A 20,583-nucleotide genomic window follows, 5' to 3' on the forward strand; every position below is an offset into this window, starting at 1 on the left:
TATTATTTTTTAGGAAGTCTGTTTAATCTTCGAAATTCTCAAGAAGATTTGGCCTTCGAGGTAATATTGAACGGCTGGTTAGGTGTTGATACCTTCCTCTTTCTGAGGTGAGATATTTTAAACTCCAGAAAACTGTATTGTTTATACATGATGTACAATAAAACAACGTTTCTAGATCGTCATTCAGAGGGAGTTGATATCATGATTTGATAATGGTTCTCTTTATCTTCGAGATTGAGTACCTTACATTAAAAGGATTTTGAATCATCACCACGTAATTACAGTCTATGTCGCCACGTTCGGTCACCAGAAGATCGCACATCTTGATAATAGCGATGAAAGAATTTTTTTTGTTTTAGGAAGCTCTGTCATGAAAGTTTTATTTCCAAAACACACTTCTTGTCCATGTGTGTTTTCCATATAGTGTGCGAGAAGGAAGGGTTTTCAATACACTGTTCAACAGCTCGATTCCACAGAAATTTGTTCGTTTCTCGACTTGCAACGCTAAAGCTTGATGTTCAATTCCCTATGCTTGTCAGACAGCTCATTGTGTAGCTTTGCATTGAGCAACAATCAATAATTATCATATCTTTTAGGTTTTAGATAAATATCGTAAACATACAACAACGTTGTCTCAATTTTCTCTCTACCTTTGGTATTACAGCGGACTCTTGGTGGCCTACATTACATTACGGCGACTTGCGAAGTCTAATGGAAAAATGAACTTTGGACTTTACCTGTTCCATAGATACTGGAGGTAAGAACTAAACACTTTCTCGTTGTTCTCCGTTCTTCACGAGAATTAGATTAATGTGGAAGGTCTTCCAACGTAAACAACTAATGTGGCATTTCGATGTTAGACAATATACTTTCTTTTAATACATTCACTTAAGCTTTCCAACTTCCACACATGTTTTATTTACATGATTTATATCAATATTCCAGATAAACAACATAGTTTAGTCTTACTCGGTTCGTTATAATATCGTGATTTATCCGTAAGTCTGATGATTTATGATGATACAAGTAAAGTTTCGACACCCGCGGTGGACAGAGCACAGATAACCCATTGAGGACAAACAAACTAGTTTAATCCTTGATGACGAGAAACCCGCTTGAAGTAAAAATGTATTCTCAAGACGGTTGGTATGGGTATTAAAACTTTAATTAGAATAAAGTACACACCAGTGTTTCAGGTTAGCAAGATGAAGATGAACTAAGAAGATAGAAACTTTGTTCTGTACTTTATTTTAATTTTAATACCAGCCGTTTGGAGAATACATTTAAACTAACTTAATAATATGTAAATATTTGTGAAAAGACAAAGTAGGCTTATTTTTCAATATAGTTATTTCCGTATGGTTACGTATATCATACCTTAGTGTTCTAGAATGTTTACAAACTGGAGATTCTAGAATTTCTAGATCAATATTACATATCACAAGGACAATAGCCGAAAATACCAGAAATATTAATGCTATCCACACAGAGTTGATACTCACATGTTCTTAAATTAAGAAGTGTTTGGATGTGACCTCGTGAATAACGTGTTAGGCTATCTGTTGGAAGGCCCAAGATTCGAGTCGCGCCTTCGTTGAACTTTCTGCAGTTACAATTGTGAGCACATTCTACAAAGTATCCATATCCAAGAGTTGGTCAAAGCCGGTATGGCGGCGAATGCTGGTGACTATCTCGGGATAATAGTTGAAAATTAGGCACGTTATATTTGAATCTTAAGGGTCCCACATAGGTCAGCTGATCTACGTCTATAGGGGATGCCGTTCAGGCTGAAAAATAAACATACGTAACACAAAAACGCTGTTTTTATACGTGTGAAAACCCGAGCTGTATTTAAACATAATGTGAATAGTATAAGTAACCATCACTTTATCAAACATTTATAAGTTCCAGTCAATAAAAAACACACATCTCCGTTAAACAGCCACAGTGGACGATAATAAATTCTATTTTGAAAGTGTCGTGTTATGTATTGTTTAGACTACATACGCGTAATGTACACGTGTATATCCTAATGACAGGTTAACACCACCAATGATGGTTGCTATTTCTCTTGTCATCCTGATGGAAGGACTGGGAGCTGGACCGCTCTGGGATTTACAGATTCGTGATGAAGTAAGACGTTGTAAATCATCATGGTGGAGTAATATTCTTTATATCACTAACTGGAGGGCTTACGATCAGCGAGTAAGTGGTGGAACCATGGAAGTCTTTATTCAACAGTGATTCCAAGTTTGAAAGTCCTTTTTCATTCCCTTTTACTTGTTTAATTAAAGGTCTTAATTTATTAATTAAATGTTTTATACTTACTAATTAAAGGTCTAAAACTTATTAAATAAGAGTCTTATACTTGCTACGTAAAGGTCTTATACTTATTAATTAAAGATCTTATAAATTAAATATCTTATATTTATTAATTAAAAGTCCCTAACTTATAAATTAAACATATACTTATTAATAAAAAGTCTTATACTTACTAATAAAAGGTCTTATACTTATTAGATAAAGGTCTTATACTTGTTAATTAAAGGTCTTATACTTATTAAATAAAGGTCTTATTAATTAAAAGTCTTGTTATTATTAGTTTAGTACAATTTAAAGCGTTTAATTATTACGTGATATATATTGCAATAAAGAAAATCCATGTCTAATGATTTTAGATTCTTTCACTTGGAGTTGATGTGGACCACGAACGTAAATCAGTAAACCTTTCATGAAAGGCTTATTTTTACCATTAAATGTTTTTTTTCTAATGCGAGGTAATTTTGTAACATGTAACCTCAACGTGTTTATGACTAGTGTTGTTTAACATTATACAGTTATTATCAGTAATTTTGTAATCTGTAACTTTAACGTGTTCTGACTAGTGTTGTTTAACATGATACAGTTATTATCATTAAATTTGTAATCTGTAACCTTAATACGTTCTGACTGATGTTGTTTATATGAAATATTAAACTTCAACTTGTCTTGGTTTAATATCAGCATCTTATCTCTACTTAGTGTCTTTCACATTTATGGTATCTCTGTGTTGACATGCAACTATATATCATATCCTTCCTGATTCTGATACCTCTTTTCTGGTAAGTCAGTTTTAGGCTTAACAACAATTGCCTTTTTACAAAAAGAAAAAAAAAGTTATAAGAAGTTATAAGGTCAAAGTTCAAATTCAACCTAAAAAGTAATCTTCCACTCGTATTTTCATTAAAATAAATGTACTAAAAAGTAATCTTTCACTTGTATTTTCATTAAAATAAATGTACTAAAAACTAATCTTTCACTCGTATTTTCATTGAAATATATGTACTAAAAAGTAATCTCTCACTCGTATTTTCATTAAAATAAATGTACTAAAAAGTAATCTCTCACTCGTATTTTCATTAAAATAAATGTACTAAAAAGTAATCTTTCATTCGTATTTTAATTAAAATAAATGTACTAAAAACTAATCTTTCACTCATATTATCATTAAAATAAATGTACTAAAAGTAATCTTTCACTTGTATTTTCATTAAAATAAATGTACTAGAAAGTAATCTTTCAATCGTATTTTCATTAAAATAAATGTACTAAAAAGTAATCTTTCACTCGTATTTTCATTAAAATAAATGTACTAAAACTAATCTTTCACTCGTATTTTCATTAAAATAAATGTACTAAAACTAATCTTTCACTCGTATTTTCATTAAAATAAATGTACTAAAAACTAATCTTTCACTCGTATTTTCATTAAAATAAATGTACTAAAACTAATCTTTCACTCGTATTTTCATTAAAATAAATGTACTAAAACTAATCTTTCACTCGTATTTTCATTAAAATGAATGTACTAAAAACTAATCTTTCACTCGTATTTTTATTAAAATAAATGTACTAAAGGTTCACTGAGTTACTAATTAAAACTTTAAACTTTCTCTTACTGCAATCAAATGAAATCTCACGACTTCAATAGATTATAACTGTAATCTTGAATTGTAAGCAGAACATTTTTTATATAACATAATGTATGTATAAAACGATAAAATGAGGGATGATTTACAGACATCAGCTGATTTGGGAATTTTAAAACTATGACATCTCGTGATGTTACGGCAAAATTTGAAAGGTTGAACTTATTATGGGTGTAAAGTTAAGGTCTTCAACTGTCTTTCATCCCAGCAAAGTTTGATTGTGCAGGAAAAATAAATTGGTAATTTTATACTAATAAGAGTTACTGTTTTGTGTTCCAGATTAGCATACTCTTTTGAGTGCAGTGTCAAGACACGTAGCTAACCACAAAGTTCTTAACTTGTTAGGTCTAGCTGTTTCTAAGTTTCATGTCTTTATATTATTTTATGCACTTATTTCATATTTGCCCAGAATTTATTTATATCATTCTCGTACGCTGAAGTCGCATAGAGAGATATAAATGATGGAGAAAAATAAAACACAGTTGGAACGAAACATTCGTACAGAGACTTAACAAGCTAGTTTCAACACTCTCAAGTGACCTCTCCAGATCTACGCAGTCCTTACTTACTTTTGTCCTCCGCAGTTCTAAACAGTCTTTACTGACTTGTGTAATCCTCATTTCTATACAGTCTTTACTGACATGTATCCTCCACAGTTCTACACAGTCTTTACTGACATGTGTCCTCCACAATTCTACACAGTCTTCACTGACTTGTGTAATCCACATTTCCACACAGTCTTCACTGACTTGTGTAATCCACAGTTCTGCACAGTCTTCACTGACTTGTGTAATCCTCATTTCTACACAGTCTTTACTGACATGTGTCCTCCACAGTTCTACACAGTCTTCACTGACTTGTGTAATCCTCAGTTTTACACAGTCTTTACTGACACGTGTCTTCCACAGTTCTACACAGTCTTCACTGACTTGTGTAATCCTCAGTTCTATACAGTCTTTACTGACATGTGTCCTCCACAGTTCTACACAGTCTTCACTGGCATGTATCCTCACCAGTTTTTGTGTTCATATTTTGGTCCACAGATAAGTTTCATTTTTTCTTAATCCAAAAGATAGTTGAATTATTTTAGAAAATTTATTGACCAATACATTTCATTTTCTTTTTAATTTCTGTACTGATATCAGTCTTGGAAAAGTCAACTGTCGGTTACATTTACGTGTAATCGGTTAAAAATGTCGTGGTTACGGTGAAAACAACATATATCTTACCTGATGTATTTCTCTTAGGAAACCGGTTATTGGATTTATTATTGTATTCCTCTTGGTAACTGGCTCAAGTGTTGCTGTTGGAATGATTACTGTGACTAATACATACTTCCCCACTCTTCTGCACCTTGCTCCTGACCTCGTGTAAGTATATTTAATGTGATCAGTAACAGTTTGTAATGTTTTATGTCTAATATTTCACTTTGCTTACCTTATTAATAAACCATGAACATCCACCTACCAGCTTCTTCACTGTTTTTAATAGATGTTGAAATGTTGTCTTGTATATTTCTAGTTCCATCTATATTATTATATTTAGTCCATTATTATATTATTATATTTAGTTCGTTATTATATTATTATATTTAGTCCGTTATTATATTATTATATTTAGTCCATTATTATATTTAGTCCGTTAGTAAATTCCATATTTCCTTCTCCAGTTTTATCGCGTTATTTTTGAAACTTTGTAAACACGTGTTTCGAACTTTCACACATGAACATTCTTTCTTAATTATCCACGTTCCTCCCCTGCAGCCATTATTCAGTTGCAGATAAGATTCTATAAACTACATTTATCCTTCATAAAGCTCCACTATTCTACACATTCTTTAAGTCAACCGTAGCTTTGTAGTTAAGCTATCCGAGCTGTGAATCCAAGGTTTCGTGGGTCACGCCTCTTTGGTACGCCACAAGAGTATCTATAAATCACATTAATCACTTGGCGAGAACAGCACAACAATAGAAGATCGAAGTCCAGTGTATTAGTTCAAATATACGGACGATCAGAAACAAGTATTTAGTTTGGTACAGCATGACTCAATTAACATAATAAATCCAGACCACTAGAACACGTGGAAACTACAATGAAACTAAAAGTCAAACTGCGTTAGAATTTAGATCAGACTATATAACAATACAAAAACTATACAGCTTCAAATTGCCATCAGTTATATAACAATACAAAAACCTATACAGCTTCAAATTGCTATCAGTTATATAACTATACAACAAACTATACAGCTTAAAATTGCCATCAGTTATATAACTATACAACAAACTATACAGCTTCAAATTGCCATCAGTTATATAACTATACAACAAACTATACAGCTTCAAATTTCCATCAGTTATATAACTATACAACAAACTATACAGCTTCAAATTGCCATCAGTTATATAACAATACAACAAACTATACAGCTTGAAATTGCCATCAGTTATATAACTATACAACAAACTATACAGCTTCAAATTGCCATCAATTATATAACAATACAACAAACTATACAGCTTCAAATTGACATCAGTTATATAACAATACAAAAACTATACAGCTTCAAATTGCCATCAGTTATATAACTATACAACAAACTATACAGCTTCAAATTCCCATCAGTTATATAACAATACAAAAACTATACAGCTTCAAATTGTCATCAGTTATATAACTATACAACAAACTATACAGCTTCAAATTGCCATCAGTTATATAACAATACAACAAACTATACAGCTTCAAATTGCCATCAGTTATATAACAATACAAAAACTATACAGCTTCAAATTGCCATCAGTTATATAACTATACAACAAACTATACAGCTTCAAATTCCCATTAGTTATATAACAATACAACAAACTATACAGCTTCAAATTGCCATCAGTTATATAACAATACAACAAACTATACAGCTTCAAATTGCCATCAGTTATATAACAATACAAAAAAACTACAAAATAAAAAAGGAAGTGGTGTGAAATGAGATAGCTGAATGGCAACTAAATATACATTGATACTTAAGAGGGATGACAAGTGTTGAGACATAGATACCCAAGAGGGATGACAAGTGTTGATACATAGATACCCAAGAGGGATGACAAGTGTTGAGACATAGATACCCAAGAGGGATGACAAGTGTTGAGACATAGATACCCAAGAGGGATGACAAGTGTTGATACATAGATACCCAAGAGGGATGACAAGTGGTGATATATAGATACCCAAGAGGGATGACAAGTGTTGAGACATAGATACCCAAGAGGGATGACAAGTGTTGATACATAGATACCCAAGAGGGATGACAAGTGTTGAGACATAGATACCCAAGAGGGATGACAAGTGTTGAGACATAGATACCCAAGAGGGATGACAAGTGGTGATACATAGATACCCAAGAGGGATGACAAGTGGTGATACATAGATACCCAAGAGGGATGACAAGTGTTGATACATAGATACCCAAGAGGGATGACAAGTGTTGATACATAGATACCCAAGAGGGATGACAAGTGTTGATACATAGATACCCTAGAGGGATGACAAGTGTTGATACCAGCTACTGACCGCCATCTTTCAGTGGTGATCTTTCAGGAAGCCTTCCTAGCTCTCCAAACGTCTATTTTCCCATTCTCTCATCATTCTGAAGACTCACGACTCCGTAAAACCGATTTCAGAACCCATTGTTGGCATATTACAGACAGCCCATTGGGCAATTTTTGTGCTTAACAAAAAACAAACGCACACTACACTGAAGGACATTAATTCTCTCTTGAAAGAGGTTCGTTCCAAAACAATTTGTTTTCCCTTTGAGGCTTATGTTGGTATATTCAGATTAAGTTATATTTAACTGATGCAATACTCACCAGTTTTTGACGTTCACGCAGAAGGTCAAAGGTGGATTTGTATAGATTTGTAACAATTAATAATTTGGTTACTTCATGGTTCAATACATACTCCAGAATGTTGACTTTTCTGCTTGTTAAAGTTTCATTTCCAACCGTGTTTAACGTCACTAGTGGATAGTGACCTAAAAAAAAACACTTTATTTTCCATGTAATCAAAGAAATTTAATTTCTTCTATAATATCTAGATATCCAAAACCATAAGTGAGCTCCGACAGTAAGGCAGTAATATTATTTTTACTGCCCTCTTATTAAACTCCAAAGTGTTGAATCAGATATGGGAAACACGTGCTGTCTTAAAGTGACCGAAAATACTAGAGAAAGGTCATTATTAAACTCCAAAGTGTTGAATCAGATATGGGAAACACGTGCTGTCTTAAAGTGACCGGATATACTAGAGAAAGGTCATATTCCTCATTAAACATAGAAGACTAAGAGAAACGTTTCACATATCGTGAATAATAACAATAACAAAAACTGAATGACAACATATCGTGAATAATAACAATAACAAAAACTGAATGACAACATATCGTGAATAATAACAATAACAAAAACTGAATGACAACATATCGTGAATAATAACGATAACAAAAACTGAATAGCAACATATCGTAAATAATAACAACAACAAAAACTGAATAGCAACATATCGTAAATAATAACAACAATAAAAACTGAATGACAACATACCGTGAATAATAACAACAACAAAAACTGAATGACAACATATCGTGAATAATAACAATAACAAAAACTGAATAGCAACATATTGTGAATAATAACAATAACAAAAACTGAATGACAACATATCGTGAATAATAACAAAAACTGAATGACAACATATCGTGAATAATAACAATAAGAAAAACTGAATGACAACATATCGTGAATAATAAGAAAAACTGAATGACAACATATCGTGAATAATAAGAAAAACTGAATGACAACATATCGTGAATAATAACAAAAACAAAAACTGAATAGCAACATATCGTAAATAATAACAACAACAAAAACTGAATGACAACATATCGTAAATAATAACAATAACAAAAACTGAATAGCAACATATCGTAAATAATAACAACAACAAAAACTGAATGACAACATATCGTAAATAATAACAACAACAAAAACTGAATGACAATATATCGTGAATACTAACAATAACAAAAAATGAATGACAACATATCGTGAATAATAACAATAACAAAAACTGAATAGCAACATATCGTAAATAATAACAACAACAAAAACTGAATGACAACATACCGTGAATAATAACAACAACAAAAACTGAATGACAACATATCGTGAATAATAACAATAACAAAAACTAAATGGCAACATATCGTAAATAATAACAATAACAAAAACTGTAATTATATATTACTTCCATTAATTTTTAATGATGTTACAAAGACATTATTTTATTCAGATTTTAGTAGCTAAGCTAAACAAATGAGATGTCTGTACTTTTCTCATTATGGGTATCGAATCCAGGTTTTTAGTGAAGAAATACCGCTGTGCCATTTGGAGGTGGAGGTGCAATTGAAATAAAACTGTTTCGCTGTATCAAGGAAAATGTTAGGTTTTGTTTCGAATTATTAAGTTTATAAAGAGAATGTTCTTTTAACAGTCAATATAAACCAACCAGTATAATTCTGCTCGTGGCAGTGACGTATACACAAATTAATTTATTTTCCACACGAGGATTTTTGTAACTTATTTTAGCCTTTCATGTGCAGAGTTAATCAAAATCTGGAAAGAGACATCTACTGGAAACCATATGGACATTTTGGACCTTATTGTATCGGAGTAATCACTGGCTATTTGCTGATTCATCATCGAGATGTCATTATTAGGCCGGTAAGTGTTGATATCAGTTTATGATCCTTGACAAATAAATCATGTAAAACTATGGTGTTATGTAATAAAGGTATCTGTTAAACTAACACAGGTGATAATGGTACTTGTTAAACTAACACAGGTGATAATGGTGCCTGTTAAAATAACACAGATAAAGATGGTGCCTGTTAAAATAACACAAGTTATAATAGTACTTATTAAAATGACACAGGTGATAATAATACTTCTTAAAATAACACAGGTGGTAATGATATCTGTTAAAATAACACAGGTGATAAAGGTACCTGTTTAAAATAGCACAGGTGATGATGCAAAATTGTAAAAACGAAATATTTATAATGCCATTGGTAATAATTGCACCAGTAATAATGCGAAAATAAAACAGACATTATGTACAAAATATTAAGAAGAAAACATTTTTAAGATAAAAATCGGTGCCGCTTTTGATGTACCTTCATATTTGACGTTGTCAGTATTATCACTGCCACATGTTCCTTGTTTCTCCCTATGTATCCCTGGTCCAGCGCTCGGCTCGTAATCTCAGGGTCGTGGGTCTGAATCCCCATAACACCAAACATTCTTGCCCTTTCAGCCTTGGAGGCGTTATAATGTTACTGTCTATCCAAAACCATTTGCTAAAAGAGTAGCCCAAGAGTTGGCAGTGAGTGGTGATGACTATCTGCCTTCCCTCTAGTCTTAAACTGCTGAACTAGGTACGGCTAGCGCAGATAGCCCTCGTGTAGCTTTGCGCAAAATTCAACACAAATAAACAATCATCTGTGTTCAAAAGATACAATGTACCTTATCAATTTAACATTACAGTTTGTGCTATAGATTTATTTGCCTGTTTCTCATGTTCAAATTTTTCTGTTTTTGACCGAGTTCTCTGATAGAGAAATAGCGTCTTCGTATATTACAGTGATAAATATGATTCCAGTATTTCTGTAAGATAAAAAAATTGCAACAACTATAAAAAAAGAATCGAAACAATGTTGCTGTTTTTAAATCTATTTTAGGACTAAAAATGGAACCCTAAAATATATTAAAAAACAGCAACAATTTATTTGATTTATATTTGAAATAAAACGGTTTTGACATATCTTGAAAAACAACGTAAATATTTTGAATAAACACGAGATATGCACTGGGTTTTATTACAAATGTTTTATCCGTTCTATCCAGATCCTACAGTTTGGGTTATGGGTGACTGCTATAACCTGTAGTGTTTCAGCGTTGTACGGAGCCTACGAATACAACAGGGGTAACCTTCCTTCTCCATGGGAGGCTGGGCTCTATGCCTCTCTTCATCGCTCTGCCTGGGCTGTTGGATTGGGTTGGTTGGCATTCGCTTGTGCCACAGGCAGAGGAGGTAATTCGATTATTTTATGTCTTACTATCGATTGTCATAAAGATAGACGATTTTTAAATAATTGATAATTTTACAGACAAGTAAAACAAAACAGAAAAGCAATATAAAAGCATTGTTATGTTCAACTTTCGTAAGTAGTTGTAGAAACACAGATACAATACAATCTGGAAAGAAAACCGCATTAAAGAAAACATTTAACTCCTAACTTGAACACTTTAATCTTAACTATCCCACTACTGTTGTTGTTTTTTTTTTTTGTTTGTTTCAGTAGGAGTCGTGCTTCACTTTTCTGAACCTTTGAAAAGCAAGGTTCGTTTCTCAACGTTATTATAAAGCAAGACAGTGTTGTTTTAACGTCAATACGTTTTATCTATACCTTCGTTAAAGGCAGTTCTGAAACATTCTGCTGTTGTCTAACAATAAAGTTTGAAAAGTATTTAACCTTTAAAAAACAAAGTTTATTAACACGTCACCAGAACACGATTGATAATAATAGAATAGTGCCTTAAAATGCGCAAAGTTAAAACTGAATTGAGCACAGATAGTACGAGCAAATATAATTAATATAATGAAATGGGGTTTTAAGCTATTTCTGAGTTGGTTTTAAAAGTACATCGAAAGAAAGGCAAATTAATCCTTAGTCCAAAGTCCAGGATTGTAACAAAGTGTCCGTTCCATTTAGTTTGAGCAATTCTTTATCGTCTATTGATGAAGAGTTGAGAATACTTACAATCGTATTGTTCATATGGTCCATAACCTTGACCTGATAATAAGTAGAACAACGTTTCAGGTTGTCGATAAGAACTTTCCGAGCCGTGTCCTGAAATGTAACAAAGATTATAAAATATGTTCTAGTGGAAACAAAAATTAAAAAGCAGTAATACAAAAAATATATATACAAAAACAACTGGTTTGGGCTGAGAAAAGTTTTATGTACAGGAGCGAACAACGTTACGACCTCCTTCGGTTCAGGTTCACAAAGAAAAAATGAGGTAATTGACTGATAGCTGACTTCATGTTTGGAGGGGGTTGTGTAATTGAGTGTAGGAATGTAGATGGTGTGCTTAGATGTTTGATTATATTTATTAATATAGGTATAAAGGTGTTCCTTTGTATTGGTTTATTTTGGGCTTGAGTTGTTGTATAAGTAAGGCTTCTTTATTTTTGCGTTTGTTTATGTTTGTTTCTTTATTTAGTATTTGAGTGTTTTCTATGGTTATGTTGTGTTTATTTGACTTGCAGTGTTCGAAAACGTGTGAAGGTGACTTTTTATGTTCTTTGAATCTGGTTTCCATTTTTCTACTTGTTTCTCCAATATAGAAGTCGTGGCAGTTATCACATTGTATTTTATAAATAATGTTGGTGTGGTGTTTGTCAGTGTAGTTTTTACATAGTATAGACCTTAGTTTTGTGCCTGGTTTTTGAATAAATTTGGTATTAACTGGAATGTCATATTTTGTTACTAATTTTTGCCAAATGTTGGTTATTTGTTTGCTGATGTCAGGAATATATGGTATACAGCAGTATATGGTTTCGTGATTTTTTGATTCGTGAGATATATTTACTTTAGTTGGTTGATTTTGCTTTCTGTCTAGGTGTGTGCGTATAATGTTTTCTACGGTTTGTGGAGGAAACTATTTGATGTTGATGAAGTATTGTTTTATTTTGTCTAATTCATCGTTAATTTTATCTGGTGAACATAGTTTTGTGGCTGTGTTTATTTGGTTTCTTAGTATGTTGAGTTTTTGTTTTGTTTCATGTGCTGAGTCCCAAGGAATGTATAGTCCAGTAGGGGTGATTTTTCGGTGGATTTCTGTTTTGAATTGTGTGTCAGTTCTTGTAATTTTGAGGTTAAGAAATGATATTTGATTGCTTTCTTCCTGTTCACATGTGAAGTTAATGTTGGGATGCATAGAGTTAATGTGATTGAAAAAATTAAGTATGTGTTCTGTAGATTTGAATCCTGCAACCGTGTCATCTACATATCTCTACCAGTATAGTAGTGGATGTAATGCTGTGTTAATTGCTTGTGTTTCATTCAACTTGTGTCATAAAAATATTGACTAGAACTGGTGATACTGGGTTGCCCATGCTTAGGCCATTTGTTTGTATATAGTTTTGGTTGTTGAACATGAAGTTTGTCTTTATCGTGGTGAATTCTATTAGGTTTGCTAACTGGTTACTGGGAATTTCTATAGTTGGGTTAGGGTCTCGGATATAGAGTTCTAAGGCTATCTTGCAGGCTTCAGTGGTTGGAACTTCTGTAAAGAGGGATATAACATCGAAACTGGCCATTAAGGCTTTATGATTAAGTTGATTTAGATTAGACTTGAAATTAAAAGAGTTTTGATGAATGAGCTGGCTGATGTTACATATTTGGAGAATGCCCATGCTATGTATTTACCAAGATTGTAATTAAACGATTCATATGTGGACATTATTGGTCGTAATGGACAATCTGGTTTATGAGGTTTGGGGATGCCGTATATTTGCGGTGTGCGTGAGTCGGTTTTACGTAGGTAGGAATAAAGTGTTTGTGAAATTGTTTGTGTTGGATTTTTCATTTTTAGTAGTAATTTGTTCAGTTGCGTTTCGTGTGTCTTTGTTGGATTTGTGTGTATTGGTTTAAATTTGTTCGTGTCTGATAAGATGTTATTCATTTTTTGGATGTATTCATTCGTGTTTATTATGACTATAGCATTTCCTTTATCTGCTTTAAGAATTTTTATGTTTTTGTCTTGTTTTAGGTTTTTAATGGAATTAATGTCTCTTTTTGTAAGATTGTTTTTCAGCTTCTGTTTTGTGAAATTATGTTGATGGTTTGGTGAGAAAATTCTTTTCAAAAATCCTTTAAGATGTTGTTTTTAGGTGTTTCTGGAAAAAACAAATTTTTAATTTTTTCAAGGAAGTTTCGCTGTTGGATGTCAATGAAGTTGACATAAAATAGAATATGTCAATCAAATATAAATTTTCTCAAACCAAACCAGCCGTTTCTATATATATATAGTTTTCTCTACAAGTGGGTTTTCTTGTCATCACTGATTATTAAGTGGTAATACGGTATCTTTTCTCGTGTTTCTAAAATTGCGAATTGATTTTGTGTAAAATATCTTAGTAATTACTAATATGTGATAATTGTATAAGCTATGAAAAAATGAGAAAAAAGAAAACCTTGTATTATAACGACATTTTCTGTCTCCTTGCATAATGAATTTAATATAAGTCAGAGCCCTCGGGGGAGCAAATAAGAGGTAAAGAACAATGTGTTGATATGGTAGAAAATTGTTTGTTTATGAATTTCACTCAAAACTGCTATAGGGCTATCTTCACTAGTTGTCTGTATTCTAGAAGTGATAAAGTATAGGTTATACAGCTGGTCAATATTACCCACTGTTCATTCTTGAGCTACGCTTTACAAACGAATAATGGGATTGAACATAACAATACAATGTCCACAAGGCTGAAAGGGCGAGCTTGCTCGGTAAAAGAAGTCGAACCCGCAACCCACAAGTTGCGTGTAGAAAAACAATAGGAGCAGCAAGACGTTTTTTCTCAATAATTTGATGAAACCGTCTTATGAATAGGGTCTGTTGAAAGTCTAGAAAAGTATATACCGGTTCAAACGAAGTAATGACGATATACAGTGTATTTTGACATAATACCCAAATCACACCTCTTAATTTAGCTTCACTAAACATCTATAATCAATCTTAGTTAGGCATATTGTTCCCTAACAGTAAATTTCAAAATGCTGAAGTGGCTCCCAATAAACACTGTTTTTCAAACTACTAATTTTAAACAATTCATTAAACAAAATCAATATTTCATTCTTTATTACCATAGCAATACAGAAGTAGTAAATATGTTATAAAAAAAAAAAATAATGCAACATTAAAGAAGCAAACATTTGAAAAATAAAGAGACTTTGTGACAGAAATGGGTTCCATTTTAGCACAGAGGAGGTAGTTCAGATACTGTAGAAACTAAAGTATTTCAGTCAGTGAGATATTGACTAGTATGAAGATATAGACAGAGAATCTGCAGGTTTAATGTTTGCGTCCGCTAAAAATAGATAAATAACATAACTATCTGCAGCTTGAGTTGTTTGTTTGTTTTGAAGCTACACAATGGGCTATCTGTGCTCTGCCCACAGGAGTATCGAAACCAGGTTACTAGCAGTGTGAGTTCGCAGACATACCGCTGTGCTAAAGCGGAGCGTATTTTGGTGTGTGTGTGTTTTCTTATAGCTAAGCCACATCGGCCTATCTGCAGTGTTCACCGAGAGTAATTGAACCCCTGATTTTAGCGTTGTAACTCCGAAAAATTGCCGCTGTCTCAGTGAGGGAACATCACTTTTGGTTCGTTGTAAGGGTGACGGCAAAATTACTCGTTTCTTACAAAAAACTGATTGTGGGTTGTGTTGATTGAGTTCCTTCCATGGTGTAATTTTGAAATTAGGGAACATTTTGTCCAAAGATCACCTGAGTAGCTTTATGTGAACATTTGGAAAAGGAAAAGATTAAATTCCTTGTAAATGGTAATCAAGAACCCCTACGAACAAGTTTCATACAGGTGTGAAAAGTTTGTACTTTCATACAGGTCAGTGGTATTACGCTAACGTGTGTTCTTTAGTGGTATTACGCTAACGTGTGTTCTTTCTCGAAACTGGGTGACCTAAAGCTATTTCTTATGAATCACAGACATAGCAGGATCACAGAGTTAATTGTGTCTGATCCAGTTTGTTGTTCTGATATATCAGTAATACGTTTACGGTCTTACAATGGCAAAATTCAGAGTTTGATACGACGTGGTGAGAAAGGGTGCAGATAACCTGTTATGAAGCTCTCAACTAAAATAATAAAATAAACAAACTGGTCCTCATTTAGACTTCAGCCGTGTTTTATCTGAAAATAAATATAAAGGCATTTATTTTAGATTTGTTTTATCAAATTTAGTTTTAAACGATGTTTATCTAGGCTTAAGATGTTGATAGTAATAGAGAAAGTGACAAAATAGAAGAATCTCTGACTAAAATAAATGATGACATATGACATATTAAATATGATGACATATGACATATTAAATATCGACATATAACTGTTAATTTTTAAACAGTCCCACAAATCGATAATTTCTATTTGTTAAACGAAATATCTTTAAAAGTATTCACATGTAGAAACGTTTATATTGAAATTAAGCAAAATGCTACACAAGAGGCTATCTATGCTCTGCACACCAGAGCTATCGAAAACCACTTTGGTTTGGTTTCTTTTCAATTTCGCGCAAATCCACACGAGAATTATCTGCGTAGCCGTCCCTAATTTAGCAGTGTAAGACTAGAGGGATGACAGCTAGTTATCACCACCAACCGCCAACTCTTGGGCTACTCTTTTACCAACGAATAGTGGGACTGACCGTCACGTAATAACGCCAACACAGCTGAAACGAGAAGCATGTTTGGTGCGACGGGGATTCGAACCCGTGACCCTCAGATTACGAGTCGAGTGCCTTTACCACCTGGCCATGTCGGGCAGAAAACCAGTTTTTAACGTTTTAAATCCGCAGACATGCCGCTGTGCCACTGGTGTGATCACACAGATATTGATGAAAAATTAGTTGTTTAAATAAATCTCTGTGTCATCGACTGTTTCACACTCTGAAGTATCGAATTTTAGTTCTCTTTACTTCTCAAACGTGTAGAAAGTTTATCACCACTAGGACCTCCTGTCGTTATTTTAGAGCTTTTATGAAAAATACGCTATATGTAACTGTTATTGTTATAGGCACTGTTTTAACAGTCACTAATGTGCCAGAGTGAAGTGTAGATCCAAGGCTCAAGCCTCGGTATAACCAATAACAACAACAAGATAATTGCATTTTAAGACCATGGTTGCGTAATAAGAGGCAGTCACATCTTAGTAAACCAACAGTTGTTAGTTACAAACCTTCTGTTACTTGAAGTTGGTTATGAGAGAGTTCTCGTGTAGTTTTCCTCGAAATTCAACATGGCACTACAACCTTACAAACAGATAATGTTATATTCATCTAAGTAAACCTCGAGTCGCGAAGTCGTCGTCCAATGTGTACGCTAAAGATTTGACCGTATTTTCTCAGTTTATTAAGTCTATAAAGAGATACACGTTTTGACATTCCAATATGAAAACAATTTCAATGTATTTACAATGAATGGTAGTGTTGTACAGACAGGCTGTTTAGTGCATTTAACATCTTACTCAAACTTATAACACTGAACTGATCTTACTGTGTTTATTAAAAGAATATAATGTACATATATTTCCACCAAACTTAACTTAGTTTTAATGACAGAAATAAATAATAGAGATTGACTGTATCGCCATCTAACGCTCATAACATTAATTATTGACACATCTTCCTGCAAAATATATATTGTGAAGGATCATTTTTCTAATATTTTATGGATTCTGTCTGCTGTTTTTCCAGTTGAGACGTACGTATTTTCTTCATCTCTCTGATAAATATGCTTTTGAAACATTAATGAGCGACTCTGCTATTTATTCGAAATCTCCACTTTGTCAATTCAGTTATATTTGTGACAATGCCTTATACTTATGAGAACTAAATATTTAATAATGCAAATTTCTTACGAAAAGATCCAACAAAAAACGCTTGAAATAAAACTGCTGAATTAAAATATTTAAATAAGTAATTCCTAAAGAGAAATATAAAAACTAAGTTAGTCATGTAAAGCTACACCTTTAATAGAATCAGTGTTTTCGACTTTAAACGTTACACAGAGATATAATACCATTTTTTATCTTTCTTTTGAACAAGGTATAATCGATTCCTTTCTTTCGTGGAAAATCTTCATTCCGCTGGGTCGACTCACTTACTCTGCATATCTGTTCCATTTTGTTATCATTTGGGTAAGGAACGGCCTCCAACGTGAACGTCGAAACTTCAGCCATTTTGAACGGGTTAGTAAAGCTAAACATAAATTAATAAAATATGTTAATGAATCAAAACTGAAACTAATATCGATAGAACTTGAACATAAGTCAGTTGTCTTTCATAATAATTCAAGTGGACATAACAAGGTAGGTCATATATGTACCAACCACTAGCAATCGTGAAAAGATATGTGTTCACACGAACCAGTAAAAGTGAACTCAGATCTGTTTCAATGCGTATGAGTAAAATTAAACATAGATTTGTGTCAACATGTGCCCTTAATTGTGAACATAGATATCTGACAACACCTACTGGTACTTGTGAAAATAGATCTCTTACAACATCTACTGGTACTTGTGAACATAGATCTCTGACAATACCTACTGGTATTTGTGAACATAGATCTCTGACAACACCTACTGGTACTTGTGATAATAGATATCTTACAACATCTACTGGTACTTGTGAACATAGCTCTCTGACAATACCTACTGGTATTTGTGAACATAGATCTCTTACAACATCTACTGGTACTTGTGAAAATAGATCTCTTACAACATCTACTGGTACTTTTGAACATAGATCTCTTACAACACCTACTGGTACTTGTGAACATAGATCTCTTACAACATCTACTGGTACTTGTGAACATAGCTCTCTGACAATACCTACTGGTATTTGTGAACATAGATCTCTTACAATACCTACTGGTACTTGTGAAAATAGATCTCTTACAACATCTACTGGTACTTGTGAACATAGATCTCTTACAACACCTACTGGTACTTGTGAACATAGATCTCTTACAACATCTACTGGTACTTGTGAACATAGATCTCTGACAATACCTACTGGTATTTGTGAACATAGATCTCTGACAACACCTTCTGGTACTTGTGATAATAGATCTCTTACAACATCTACTGGTACTTGTGAACATAGCTCTCTGACAATACCTACTGGTATTTGTGAACATAGATCTCTGACAACATCTACTGGTACTTGTGAACATAGATCTCTGACAACACCTACTGGTACTTGTGAACATAGATCTCTTACAACATCTACTGGTACTTGTGAAAATAGATCTCTTACAACATCTACTGGTACTTGTGAACATAGATCTCTTACAACACCTACTGGTACTTGTGAAAATAGATCTCTTACAACATCTACTGGTACTTGTGAACATAGATCTCTTACAACACCTACTGGTACTTGTGAACATAGATCTCTTACAACATCTACTGGTACTTGTGAACATAGCTCTCTGACAATACCTACTGGTATTTGTGAACATAGATCTCTTACAATACCTACTGGTACTTGTGAAAATAGATCTCTTACAACATCTACTGGTACTTGTGAACATAGATCTCTTACAACACCTACTGGTACTTGTGAACATAGATCTCTTACAACATCTACTGGTACTTGTGAACATAGATCTCTGACAATACCTACTGGTATTTGTGAACATAGATCTCTGACAACACCTTCTGGTACTTGTGATAATAGATCTCTTACAACATCTACTGGTACTTGTGAACATAGCTCTCTGACAATACCTACTGGTATTTGTGAACATAGATCTCTGACAACATCTACTGGTACTTGTGAACATAGATCTCTGACAACACCTACTGGTACTTGTGAACATACGTCTGTGGCAACACGTACCAGTAAGCTTGATTTTTATAGGAAAGGGCTGACAAGAGGCTCTTGAATTACTGGCTTACTTCTGTACATTTTGGATTGTTGAGAACATGTATTTTTTGGGTTAATTTATTATTATACAATGAGAAAGTACGTTTTAATGAATACCATCTTTTAACCCTGACTCTTTACTTTTAATCATTTCGTAGTCTTTCGACTTCTTTGGTTACCTGACTCTGACCATGGCACTGGCACTCTGTGCTTACCTCTTGTTTGAAGCTCCTTTTGGTGCCCTCGAGAAGCTTCTATTCCCCCAACGTCGTCAGCATCAAGATGACGCAAAAACGAAACCTGATACAGAGAATTCAAAGTTATCATTTTGTCGTTGGAAGAAAAGCAACTCGAATACAAAGATTGTATTGACGAAATTGAGCTTTGTTAGTGACTTTAGTAATGGTCACTGTGGAGTGGATGAATCACAAGTGGATAATAATGTCAACTTGAGCTGAACGGACTCTATCACAATGTCCAATTAAGATTAAAAGCTGAAAAAATACATTTTAAATAAATATTATCCACTAATATTCTCTGCATACAGAGTAAGGATCTATTTATTAGATGTAAAGTCTAACCTCACTTCCCTCATTCACGAACACTTGCGTGATGACTAGAGCTAGTCTTAGTAAATCCCTAATTAAATTAGTTTCCCATTAGCTTAGACACCAACTTTCTTATTCTCCAACACTAATCCTTTTAAACTGTTAATCGTAGTTGTTTTGAATATATTGAGAAAACAGAACGTACCAAAATTTTAGTGCAGTCCATAACAGCGTTTGAATCAAGTCTGTTGTTTCAATGTATATTCAGACTTAAATAA

General features: G+C 33.2%; 1 protein-coding gene across 1 annotated transcript in view; it reads left to right on the forward strand.

The window, feature by feature from the left end:
* Positions 1-20,297, forward strand: part of LOC143245639 (nose resistant to fluoxetine protein 6-like) — a 39,912-nt gene extending 19,615 nt beyond the window's left edge. Inside the window, exons 3-11 of the mRNA XM_076491988.1 lie at positions 14-107; positions 665-757; positions 2,040-2,205; positions 3,022-3,101; positions 5,216-5,338; positions 9,631-9,751; positions 10,934-11,120; positions 17,934-18,076; positions 19,916-20,297. Of these exons, the coding sequence (XP_076348103.1) occupies positions 14-107; positions 665-757; positions 2,040-2,205; positions 3,022-3,101; positions 5,216-5,338; positions 9,631-9,751; positions 10,934-11,120; positions 17,934-18,076; positions 19,916-20,215 (1,307 nt within the window). The 3' untranslated portion in view covers positions 20,216-20,297. The remainder of the gene's footprint in view (positions 1-13; positions 108-664; positions 758-2,039; positions 2,206-3,021; positions 3,102-5,215; positions 5,339-9,630; positions 9,752-10,933; positions 11,121-17,933; positions 18,077-19,915) is intronic.
* Positions 20,298-20,583: the final 286 nt, after the last annotated feature.

The sequence above is a fragment of the Tachypleus tridentatus genome, chromosome 2, assembly GCF_004210375.1.
Source record: "Tachypleus tridentatus isolate NWPU-2018 chromosome 2, ASM421037v1, whole genome shotgun sequence".
In the NCBI taxonomy this organism is placed as follows: Eukaryota; Metazoa; Arthropoda; class Merostomata; order Xiphosura; family Limulidae; genus Tachypleus; species Tachypleus tridentatus.